The sequence below is a fragment of the Cyanistes caeruleus genome, chromosome 9, assembly GCF_971803275.1.
Source record: "Cyanistes caeruleus chromosome 9, bCyaCae1.hap1.1, whole genome shotgun sequence".
NCBI lineage: Eukaryota > Metazoa > Chordata > Aves > Passeriformes > Paridae > Cyanistes > Cyanistes caeruleus.
This window is the reverse complement of record NC_141709.1, coordinates 4,674-15,668: the sequence shown is the minus strand read 5'-3', so window position 1 is coordinate 15,668 and position 10,995 is coordinate 4,674. Positions and strand designations below refer to the sequence as shown.

The window sequence follows — 10,995 nt, the reverse complement described above, 5'->3', positions numbered from 1 at the left end:
TAAAGAATAGCCTGAAGAACTATTAAAGTTAAACCCGCGGTCCCCCCTTCCCCCGCCGACACCGTGGCTCCCGGCTCCGCCACCCCGCCCGCCCTCGGCATCGCGGTTCCCGCAGCTCAGCTCCCCTACACCCCCTCCGCGCCGTCCGCGCCGCCTGGGTGCCCCGCGGGCTCCGCTTTCCCGGCGCCCGTGGGGCCGCCGGCCCCGCCGCCGCCCACCGACACTATTCTGTGCGGTGCGGGCCGACCTGAAATTCGCGCTGCCGTCCACCACTCCCCCATGCTGCCCTACGGCGCTGACGTCATCCACGCATGCGCAGTCACCGCTTCTATCGCCGATGCTCCTGCCGCTACCCATGGCTGCCCCGTGCCCGCCCGCAGCCCCAGCTTTTCTACCGCCCTTCGTACCGGCCTCTCAAGCCACGGAGGGGGAGAAAAGGGGACGGGACACCGGCTCTACAACTGCTGGCACCCGCGTCGCCTCTGCCACCGCCCAGCCCAGCCACCGTCCAGTCCCCGCTCTGCGTCTTCACGTCCCCGCGTGTCCCACCGAAGCCACCCAACGCCGGCACACGGCCCCCGCCTGTCTCCGCCCCGCTGCTAACATCGGTACAGATCTCGTCAGTATCCGCTACGCCAACAACTCTCCCCGACAACGCGAAACAGCGACAGTTTTCAACTTTCCTCTTCTACCTCACCACTTCCTCTTCAGAGCCCCAAAAAAGGGATGGGTTATCAGGAAAAAAGGGGTTTAAGCTGAGGGAAAAAGCTTCCTTTTCCACAATTGCCTGTGTTCAAATTGAAGAGGAATCCACTTCCCCTGCAATTTTAATAGTCTCAACTGGAGGTAAACTGTGCTTTTTCTGTGCTGTTAGAGGTATCAACTGACAGAGACTGCTCATTTTCTATTTTTTCACAGTTTAAGTGGAACGGGAAAGCATTGATGATGATTCCTTATGGATCTGAATTAAGGGCAAAATGCCCCCTTTTCCATCACCAGAGAGATTTAAAGTGAGGAAAACCACTCTTTTCCCCAATATCTGAGGGGTTTAAATTAAAGGGGAGAAGCCATTTATTTACCACTGTATTTGTTTAAATGGAGTTAGGTGTCCCATTTGCTCATTTTAAGCGTTGCCTTTTCCAGCATTTCAAGGGTTTAAAGCTGCATTTCAGGGCACTTCTACCCACACCCCGGCACCAAATATCTGCGACGGGAGCGAGGCCAGCAGGTATGTAATGGTAATGCCACCTGGGAGACCATTCTTTTTCTTATTTTCATTTAGAATGTAGACAGCCCTGATTAAAGGTCCCTATGAGACACCATTCAAATCAATACTATTCTTCTCCACCCTAATTAATCACAGGTGGAGTGCTACTTAGTAATCACTGAAAAATAATTATGGAAGTCCATAAATTATCCAACTTAGCTGGCAACACTGCTGAAACACAAAGTTTTTCTTCTTACCTTTTTTTTGTTCCTTTGCTCCATTGTCCGGAATAATTGTAGCAGAAAAGAAAACATTGTTTTTTCGCAAAGAGTTTTCTTCTACGCAGAGCTCCTTACCTCAAATTTAACTCAGAGGAGCCAAACAGCTACGGTCCCTCTGAGGGCCTTTATACCCGCTGGGATTTGCCGCCTCCCCTTTCCCAGGCATCGTGGGAAAAAGAGGCGGGCCCAATTAGGGGTATATTAACCCCAGGCTGTGCTAAGGGGCATTATTCCTTCCAGGGGAATCAGCAGGGGTAAAGAGCTCCTCTCTCATTTCAGTGGAGAGGCTCTTTCAATTTGCTTCAGCCTGCTAAGAGCAGGCATCTTTTCGGGCATTTGGAGCAGCAGAAGTTTTGAAAACACCGCGAAGAAAACAATATTGAATACAGGGAGTATTTAAGTTCATGGTTTTGTGTTGGGGGTTCAGGGGCAATAAGATGCTTTTATAATGACTCTTCTTCTTGGCTTTTTTTTTTTTTAGGAGAATTTCCCGAAGTTCTAGGTCATATCAAGTGCGATACTTCAGATTCTCTCAGCAGATTCATCGTAACACAAAAGGGAACCGCCCCCGCAGCAGCTTTCCTTAGCAGCGGATCGTCCCCTCGCACAGATTCACTTCAGAGAGATAAGACGAGGGCTGTGGTCACAGAGGGGATAAAAACAGGGCGGTGGGGTAGCATTCACACCGGTTAGGGGTTTTGAGTCAGCTATGCGGGGGGGAAGGTTTGAGAAATGGCCTCTGGGGCCACAGTGCGGGAAAGGCTCACTTTAGCTAACAATGCTGAGGCGGGCAGGGCAGAGCAGTCCCAGGGTGTGTTGTCACTTGTCTCTTGTGCTTTCTGTATCTTCTGTACATCTCGTGTAACATATCTCTTGTCTTAGCCCTCCCAGGAGCTTATGAGAAACCCCAGGTCCTTCCGTTCATCTCCCATCTTTGCGTTCCTCGGCCCGACTCCGGCGAAGCTTCTATGCGGGAGTTCGGACAGGCGTCAGAATCGCATCTGTCTTTAGAAGCACGCGATCGGATGTTTCCTTAGGTCTCGTTCTCAGCTGTGTCAACAGCTATATGCAGCAGTGTTTCTTTCCAGCGGATAAGGACTTGTGCCGATTCGAAGGCAGGCAGAGGCTTCCAGCCACAGGATTCTCGGGCATCCGTCTCTGCGGTTCTTGGAAAATAGTTGTTCCATTAGCATCTTTTTCCTCCAGGGCCATCCGAGCCCAGCAGGCTCGCCTGGGGTCCCTCCTCGGTCATCTCGTTCAGCATTCTCTCGGTCCTTGTGAAGACTTTCTTGTCTCAGAGAGTTTTCTCTCCCTGTCACGTCCCCTCGTCTCACGTGTCACGGGTGTCTGGGGGTATTTGGTCGGGAGCTGCTCTGCCCTGGCGCCCAGCCTGGTTGTAGGTGTTTAAGGACAAGTCCCGGGCACTTGTAATTGGAGATTTGTAATACGGGCTGTAGTTGGAGTCTAGGTAGTATTCTTATGTTGGCAGCAGGTGTCTGGAACTGTGAAGTTACCCTGCAGCACTTTGACTTTTTTCCTAACTTTCTTTCAGATGCAGACGGATTGACCTCATGGCAGAGCGCTGCATCCCAGATGATGGGGGTCCCCCTGAGAAGGTTGGTCACGGTTTTACTTTTGCAGCGGGGCTGGAACCGGTCACTGTGTTACAGCTCTTCTCTTTGTATTTATTTCTAGGAAGTAAAGCCGGAAAGCAGCGGGGAGGGCGAAGCAGGTGGAAGGTGAGCCTCGGTTGGTGGAGAGAAGCAGTTGTTCTTGCTGGGGTGTCAGTTTCTGGTCCAACTCCAAGCATCCCTGCTTGTTGGTGTGTTTTAGGCTGCCTCCTGATGCTGTGCTGAGGCCCCCTCACTGACCTGCCAAGAGACCCGGTTTGCTTCTCTGGTGAGCCCCAGCAAATATTACCGAGTCCGTGACGAAGCCTCGACCTCGTCCACGTGTCGGTGCGGTCCTGGTACCCTTTAGGCGTGGCCGAGGAGTCACGGCGAGTCGGGGGCGTTGGAAGGAGCGGCGAGGGCGCGCTCAACTTTCAGTGACGCTACATCGCCTCCTCTCCGTTTATCCTAGGCGTACCCTGCGACGACGGCATCCGCCTCGGAGCGTGGCTGAAATGTGTGGCCGGAGGACCCGGGAGTTCCTAAGAGACGGTGAGTACGAGTTGGGTTTTTTTGCAGTGAAATTGGTGAATATGCCACTAAGATTGTGCACTTAGATTTGGTTTTCTTTATCATAGGTGATGATACTTGTCTGAGACAACAGCCTGGTGAGAGAAGAACTTCACAGACAGCGAGGTGGCTTTGTTTGGCTCCCGACCGGCCTCTCGCTGTGACTCACATCTTCAGCCCTCTGAGAGATAAGTGGAGCCCGCAGAGGGGATCAAAGCAGGGCGGCGGTCGGGACTGAGATCGGTTTGGGTTTTTGAGTGAGCTTTGGGGATGGGGAGGTTCTGGAAATGACCCCATAGGCCCCAGTGAGGGAAAGCCTCACTTTGGTTCGCAATGCTGAGGCGGGCAGGGCAGAGCAGTCCCAGGGTGTGTTGTCACTTGTCTCGCGTGCCTTCTGTGTCTTCTGTGCCTTCTGTGCATCTCGTGTAATGTGTCTCTTGCCTTAGCCCTCCCAGGGGCTTATGAGAAACCCTGGGGTCCTTCCGTTCATCTCCCATCTTTGCGTTCCTCGGCCCGACGCCGGCGAAGCTTCGATTCGGGAGGTCGGACACATGTCAGAATCGCATCTGTCTTCAGAAGCACGTGATCTTTTTAGGTCTCGTTCTCAGCTGTGTCAACAGCTATATGCAGCAATGTCTCTTTACAGTGGATAAGGACTTGTGCCGATTCAAAGGCAGGCAGAGGCTTCCAGCCACAGGATTCTCGGGCATCCGTCTCTGCGGTTCTTGGAAAATAGTTGTTCCGTTAGCGTCTTTTTCCTCCAGGGTCATCCGAGCCCGGCAGGCTCGCCTCGGGTCCCTCCTCGGTCATCTCGTTCAGCATTCTCTCGGTCCTCGTGAGGACTTTCTTGTCTCAGGGAGTTTTCACTCAGGGAGACACTCCCTCGTCTCACGTGTCACGGGTGTCTGGGGGTATTCGGTCCGGAGCTGCTCTGCCCTGCCGCCCAGCCCGGTTGTAGGCGTTCAAGGACAAGTCCCGGGCACTTGTAATCGGAGACTTGTAGTACGGGCTGTAGTTGGAGTCTAGGTGGTATTCTTATGTTGGCAGAAGGTGTTTGGAGCTGTGAAGTTACCCTGCAGCACTTTGACTTTTTTCCTAACTTTCTTTCAGATGCAGACGGTTTGACGTCGTGGCAGAGCAGCTATCCCAGATGATGGGGGTCCCCCTGAGAAGGTCAGTCACGGTTTTTCTTTGCAGCGGGGCTGGAACCGGTCACTGTGTTACAGCTCTGCTCTTTGTCTTTATTTCTAGGAAGTAAAGCCGGATAGCAGCAGAGAAGGTGAAGCATTGCGAAGGTGAGCCTCGGTTGGTGGAGAGAAGCAGTTGTTCTTGCTGGGGTCTCAGTTTCTGCTATAACTTTTCTCCCTTGTTTTTTTTATTTTAGGTGGTCTACTTGCAAGGTATCCCAGCCTAGGATACTGGAGGACAGGTGGGTGCAAGCTCTGTGTGTTTTGGTGTTTAAGTCCCTGGTTTGCTGCTACTCTTTAGTTCTCTAACATAGAATGAAAGAACCACATCACAGATCCCACCTTGCGGATCCTGACACATACTGGAGGACAGGTGGGTGCAAGCTCTCTGTGTGTCTTGGTGTTTAAGTCCCTGGTTTGCTGCTAGTCTTTAGTTCTCTAAGATAGAATGAAAGAACCACATCACAGATCCCACCTTGCGGATCCTGACACACATCGGTGTCACGGACAGGATTCTGAGAGACAGAAGGGGTTGCAGGTTTATCGTGCAGTCATTATCAGAAGAAAGACGTTTCGCCTCAGCCGCCCCTAGCCTGCCACGCCGGTGAGCAGTGTCTAGAAAGCAAGGGAGGTGACTCGAATTTTTTAAAAATAGCACATGCCTCAGGGCAAAGCACCCCACACTCATTTGAGGGCTCTGTCTTCAGAAGTTTACAGGGGATCTTTGAGTATGAGAAGTGGGACTGAGTGGTTTTTCTTTTTAAAGTCCCTGGTTTGCTGCTAATCTTCACCTCTAAGATAGAGAGAACCACATCACAAATCCCACCTTGTGGATCCTGACACGAATCGGTGTCACGGACAGGATTCTGAGAGACAGAAGGGGTTGCAGGTTTATCGTGCAGTCATTATCAGGGGAAAGATGTTTCGCCTCAGCCGCCCCTAGCCTGCCACGCCGGTGAGCAGTGTCTAGAAAGCAAGGGAGGTGACTCGAATTTTTTAAAAATAGCACATGCCTCAGGGCAAAGCACCCCACACTCATTTGAGGGCTCTGTCTTCAGAACTTTACAGGGGATCTTTGAGTATGAGAAGTGGGACTGAGAGGTTTTTCTGTTTAAAGTCCCTGGTTTGCTGCTAATCTTTAGTTCTCTAAGATAGAATGAGAGAATCACATCACAAATCCCACCTTGTAGATCCTGACACGAATCGGTGTCACGGACAGGATTCTGAGAGACAGAAGGGGTTGCAGGTTTATCGTGCAGTCATTATCAGGGGAAAGACGTTTCGCCTCAGCCGCCCCTAGCCTGCCACGCCGGTGAGCAGTGTCTAGAAAGCAAGGGAGGTGACTCGAATTTGTTAAAAACAGCACATGCCTCAGGGCAAAGCACCCCACACTCGTTTGAGGGCTCTGTCTTCAGAACTTTACAGGGGATCTTTGGGTACGAGAGGTGGGACTGAGTGGTTTTTCTTCTGTTTCAGTCCCTGGTTGGCTGACAAGCTTTTGTAGTCCCGGATGGAATAAAGGAACCACATCGGGAATTCCACCTTGTGCATTGTGACAGTAACTCAGAGTGCTTTTTTCTTCTCTGTCTTTGCAGGATTCGGCGTTGCCCGGAGCACGGCAAGGAGCAGAGATGGGCAGGTGAGTTGGCATTTTGAAGTTAAGTTAGAGGACAGGGCTCTAGTGGGATAGGCCCCTCTGAAGCCAAAGGAGAGGGTTTCTTTGCAAGCTCCCCAGAGCTTTTGCCGGGCAGGGCAGTTCCAATCCATGTTGTTGTTCTCTCGTGTTTCAAGTCATCAGCCATCTCAGCCTCTCGATGTCGTCGTGGATTTTTTCGTCCGAGGAACCGGCCTTCGCATCTGCAGCTATCGCCACGTTCACCCGGCAGACATCGCCTGTGACTGCCTTGTACCGTGCCTGCCTCTGTAAAACTAACTGCATTGTGCCTGCCTCTGTAAAACTAACTGCATTGTGCCTGCCTCTGTAAAACTAACTGCATTGTGCCTGCCTCTGTAAAACTAACTGCATTGTGCCTGCCTCTGTAAAACTAACTGCATTGTGCCTGCCTCTGTAACTTAACTTAACTGCATTGTGCCTGCCTCTGTAACTTAACTTAACTGCATTGTGCCTGCCTCTGTAACTTAAGTTACCTTAACTGCATTGTGCCTGCCTCTGTAACTTAAGTTACCTTAACTGCATTGTGCCTGCCTCTGTAACTTAACTTAACTGCATTGTGCCTGCCTCTGTAACTTAACTGCATTGTGCCTGCCTCTGTAACTTAAGTTACCTTAACTGCATTGTGCCTGCCTCTGTAACTTAAGTTACCTTAACTGCATTGTGCCTGCCTCTGTAACTTAACTTAACCTTAACTGCATTGTGCCTGCCTCTGTAACTTAACTTAACCTTAACTGCATTGTGCCTGCCTCTGTAACTTAACTTAACTTTAACTGCATTGTGCCTGCCTCTGTAACTTAACTTTAACTGCATTGTGCCTGCCTCTGTAACTTAACTTTAACTGCATTGTGCCTGCCTCTGTAACTTAACTTAACTTTAACTGCATTGTGCCTGCCTCTGTAACTTAACTTAACTTTAACTGCATTGTGCCTGCCTCTGTAACTTAACTTAACTTTAACTGCATTGTGCCTGCCTCTGTAACTTAACTTAACTTTAACTGCATTGTGCCTGCCTCTGTAACTTAACTTAACTTTAACTGCATTGTGCCTGCCTCTGTAACTTAACTTCACTTTAACTGCATTGTGCCTGCCTCTGTAACTTAACTTCACTTTAACTGCATTGTGCCTGCCTCTGTAACTTAACTTCACTTTAACTGCATTGTGCCTGCCTCTGTAACTTAACTTCACTTTAACTGCATTGTGCCTGCCTCTGTAACTTAACTTAACTTTAACTGCATTGTGCCTGCCTCTGTAACTTAACTTAACTTTAACTGCATTGTGCTTGCCTCTGTAACTTAACTTAACTTTAACTGCATTGTGCTTGCCTCTGTAACTTAACTTAACTTTAACTGCATTGTGCCTGCCTCTGTAACTTAACTTTAACTGCATTGGTTTGGAGCTGCCCTGCCCTGGCACATAGTTAGAGTTAGGTGGAACAATTATAAAAGGTTACAGGTCCTTTTTTCTATCAGGTTTTTGTGTAGAAAATATGTGGGCCTAGAGGGTGGCTGAGTCATAGCTACCATAGAATTCCTCACTGACCACCTTGTGTTGTCTTGCAGGTCTCTGATGCCTATTTTCTGAGGATCTACCGTTTTATGTTGAGAAGCAGCAGTGAGAAGATATCTCAGGGCATTTTGTTTAGCAGAGTGTTTCAAATAAGGGTTGCGGTCACTGTGCGAGTTAGTCTCCTGCTGCGTGTCAGAGTGTGTCTGTCTCTGAGAGTCGGTGGGTCAGGGTCTGCTTGTGTGCATGTGTGTCGAGTGGTTCTAACCTTGTATGTATGGCTTTTGCTTTTCAGGACTTGCAATTCACTTTTAAATTTAGAATAAAAAATCCCCAGCTGGGGGGGGTTTTTTTTTTCCCTCCCAGCTGGGGTTTTTTTTCCTCGGTCCCGGCCGGTCTGCGAGGCGACAGTCATCGCCAAAGTTTGGGCACGGACCGGCCCCGGACCGAGGTTTTCGTCAGGCAGGCTGAATTGGAGGCCCCCCGGGAACCGAGTTCCCGTGGGGAAGGAGGGGGGTGTGTGTTTGTGTCGAGTGGTTCTAACCTGGTATGTATGGCTTTTCCTTTCCAGGACTTGCAATTCACTTTTAAATTTAGAATAAAAAATCCCCAGCTGGGGGGGTTTTTTTTTTTTCCCTCCCAGCTGGGGTTTTTTTTCCTCGGTCCCGGCCGGTCTGCGAGGCGACAGTCATCGCCAAAGTTTGGGCACGGACCGGCCCCGGACCGAGGTTTTCGTCAGGCAGGCTGAATTGGAGGCCCCCCGGGAACCGAGTTCCCGTGGGGTAGGAGGGGGGTGTGTGTTTGTGTCGAGTGGTTCTAACCTCGTATGTATGGCTTTTGCTTTTCAGGACTTGCAATTCACTTTTAAATTTAGAATAAAAAATCCCCAGCTGGGGGGGTTTTTTTTTTTTCCCTCCCAGCTGGGGTTTTTTTTCCTCGGTCCTGGCCGGTCTGCGAGGCGACAGTCATCGCCAAAGTTTGGGCACGGACTGGCCCCGGACCGAGGTTTTCGTCAGGCAGGCTGAATTCGAGGCCCCCCGGGAACCGAGTTCCCGTGGGGTCGGAGGGGGGTGTGTATCGAGTGGTTCTAACCTGGTATGTATTGCTTTTGCTTTTCAGGACTTGCAATTCACTTTTAAATTTAGAATAAAAAATCCCCAGCTGGGGGGGTTTTTTTTTTTTTTCCCTCCCAGCTGGGGTTTTTTTTCCTCGGTCCCGGCCGGTCTGCGAGGCGACAGTCATCGCCAAAGTTTGGGCACGGACCGGCCCCGGACCGAGGTTTTCGTCAGGCAGGCTGGTTTTCAGGCTCCCGGGAACCACGTTCCCGAGGACCACCGACAGCAGGATTATAACGGGGCGGTGGAGAGGAGAGTGAAGGTGAGTCTGTGTGCGAGCTGAAGCCGGCTTCTGTGGCGAATGAGTATTGTGTTTTCTGTGTGCTCCTTGTGGTTTGGCATAGCAGTAATAATGAAACAGCATGTATTGACCTTTTCAGAACTGTAGAAATAGTTATATTCTGTTAATACATATTTGGCTTGTATTGTTCTGTATTTGCATTTGCTGCTGTGTTTTGCTGTATTACTCTGTATGTGAATTAGGAATTTTTCAGTGTGTACATGGATTGTATTGTAATGTATTTGTCTCCAGTTTCTCTGTGTTTTGCTGTAGTGTAAATAAATTCAGTAAATAAAGGTGAATAAACTTTCATTCCCCTCCCCCCTCCCCCCCCTGGCTCTTGTGTTTTTGGTGTGGTGTAGTCATTATTTTTGTTCTATTTCTTGCTTTTCAATCTCTTTCTAACTTTCTCTAAGTCTCTGTCACTGTTGCTCACTCTATTTTTCTGTTTCTTTTCTCTCCAACTCTGTTTCCTTTCCCTCTAGCTCCGAGTTAGACAGAAAGCAACTGGACTTGCTTCCTTTCCACCGCAACTCCGAGTTACGGTGAACAGGAATTGTCTCAGTTTCCTTTCTCTCTGCTTCTGAGTTAGACAGAAAAGAAACAGAGTCGGTTTCTCTCCACTCTCCCTCGGTTTCTTTTCTCTCCAACTCTGTTTCCTTCCTCTCTAGCTCCGAGTTAGACAGAAAGAAACTGGACTCTATTCCTTTCCACCGTAACTCCGAGTTACAGTGAACAGGAATTGTCTCTGTTTCCTTTCTCTCTGCCTCTGAGTTAGATGGAAAGGAAGTAGAGTTGGTTTCTCTCCACTGTCCCTCTCTTTCTTTTCACTTTGACTCTGTTTCCCTTTTCTCTGTGACTCTGACTTGGATTTAGTTTCTTTTTGCTCCCCCTCTCTTTCCCTTTTCTCTGTGACTCTGACTTGGACTTAGTTTCTTTTTGCTCCCCCTCTCTTTCCCTTTTCTCTGTGACTCTGACTTGGACTTAGTTTCTTTTTGCTCCCCCTCTATTTCCCTTTTCTCTGTGACTCTGACTTGGACTTAGTTTCTTTTTGCTCCCCCTCTCTTTCCCTTTTCTCTGTGACTCTGACTTTGTTTCTCTTCACTCTCTCTCTATTTTCTTTCTGTCAAACTTTAACTCATTTCTCTTCTGTCTAACTTCTTCTTTTGCTTTCTAGCTTAAACTTTAAACTTAGAAAAAGCAGCAGTAGAACCTTTCGTGCTCCCGGGGAGTAAAAAAACAAATTAAAAATTATAAAGTACATACCACTTACTCCCCGGGAGCACGAAACCTTCTACTGCTGCACCAGACTTATAGTTTTTATTCTTTTTCTTTATAGTATATATACTATATAGGGGGCCCCACCCCCTCCCACCTACACCATACCTAGTCCCCACCCCTATCCCACTGTCACTCACTCATGACACACCAATGACCCTCCCCTAGCACTCACCCAAGCCCTTCACCCACCCCTCCTGCACACCCCCCATCCCCAAGCACTCACCCTCACTATACACCCCCCATCCCCAAGCACTCACCCTCACTATACACCCCCCATCCCCTAGCAC

The 10,995-nt window shown here is 49.6% G+C and overlaps 1 protein-coding gene across 6 annotated transcripts; it reads left to right on the top strand.

Moving 5' to 3' along the window:
• The first annotated feature begins 250 nt into the window (after positions 1 to 250).
• On the top strand, positions 251 to 9,739 carry LOC147651398 (uncharacterized). Of its 6 annotated transcripts, XM_086902257.1 has the most exons (13): positions 255 to 846; positions 1,144 to 1,228; positions 1,970 to 2,161; positions 3,041 to 3,104; positions 3,184 to 3,227; positions 3,322 to 3,387; positions 3,571 to 3,650; positions 3,737 to 3,911; positions 4,779 to 4,841; positions 4,920 to 4,963; positions 5,053 to 5,097; positions 6,451 to 6,494; positions 6,647 to 9,739. In XM_086902257.1, exons 1-3 carry the CDS (start codon positions 312 to 314, stop codon positions 2,073 to 2,075), a joined length of 726 nt encoding a protein of 241 aa, XP_086758383.1. In that variant the 5' UTR covers positions 255 to 311; the 3' UTR covers positions 2,076 to 2,161; positions 3,041 to 3,104; positions 3,184 to 3,227; positions 3,322 to 3,387; positions 3,571 to 3,650; positions 3,737 to 3,911; positions 4,779 to 4,841; positions 4,920 to 4,963; positions 5,053 to 5,097; positions 6,451 to 6,494; positions 6,647 to 9,739. The 6 variants fall into 6 exon arrangements, with proteins under 6 accessions (XP_086758386.1, XP_086758385.1, XP_086758384.1 ...); XM_086902260.1 differs by having other exon boundaries at positions 251 to 608; positions 1,970 to 2,000; positions 3,737 to 4,841; positions 8,089 to 9,739; XM_086902259.1 differs by having other exon boundaries at positions 251 to 608; positions 1,970 to 2,000; positions 3,737 to 4,841.
• Positions 9,740 to 10,995: the final 1,256 nt, after the last annotated feature.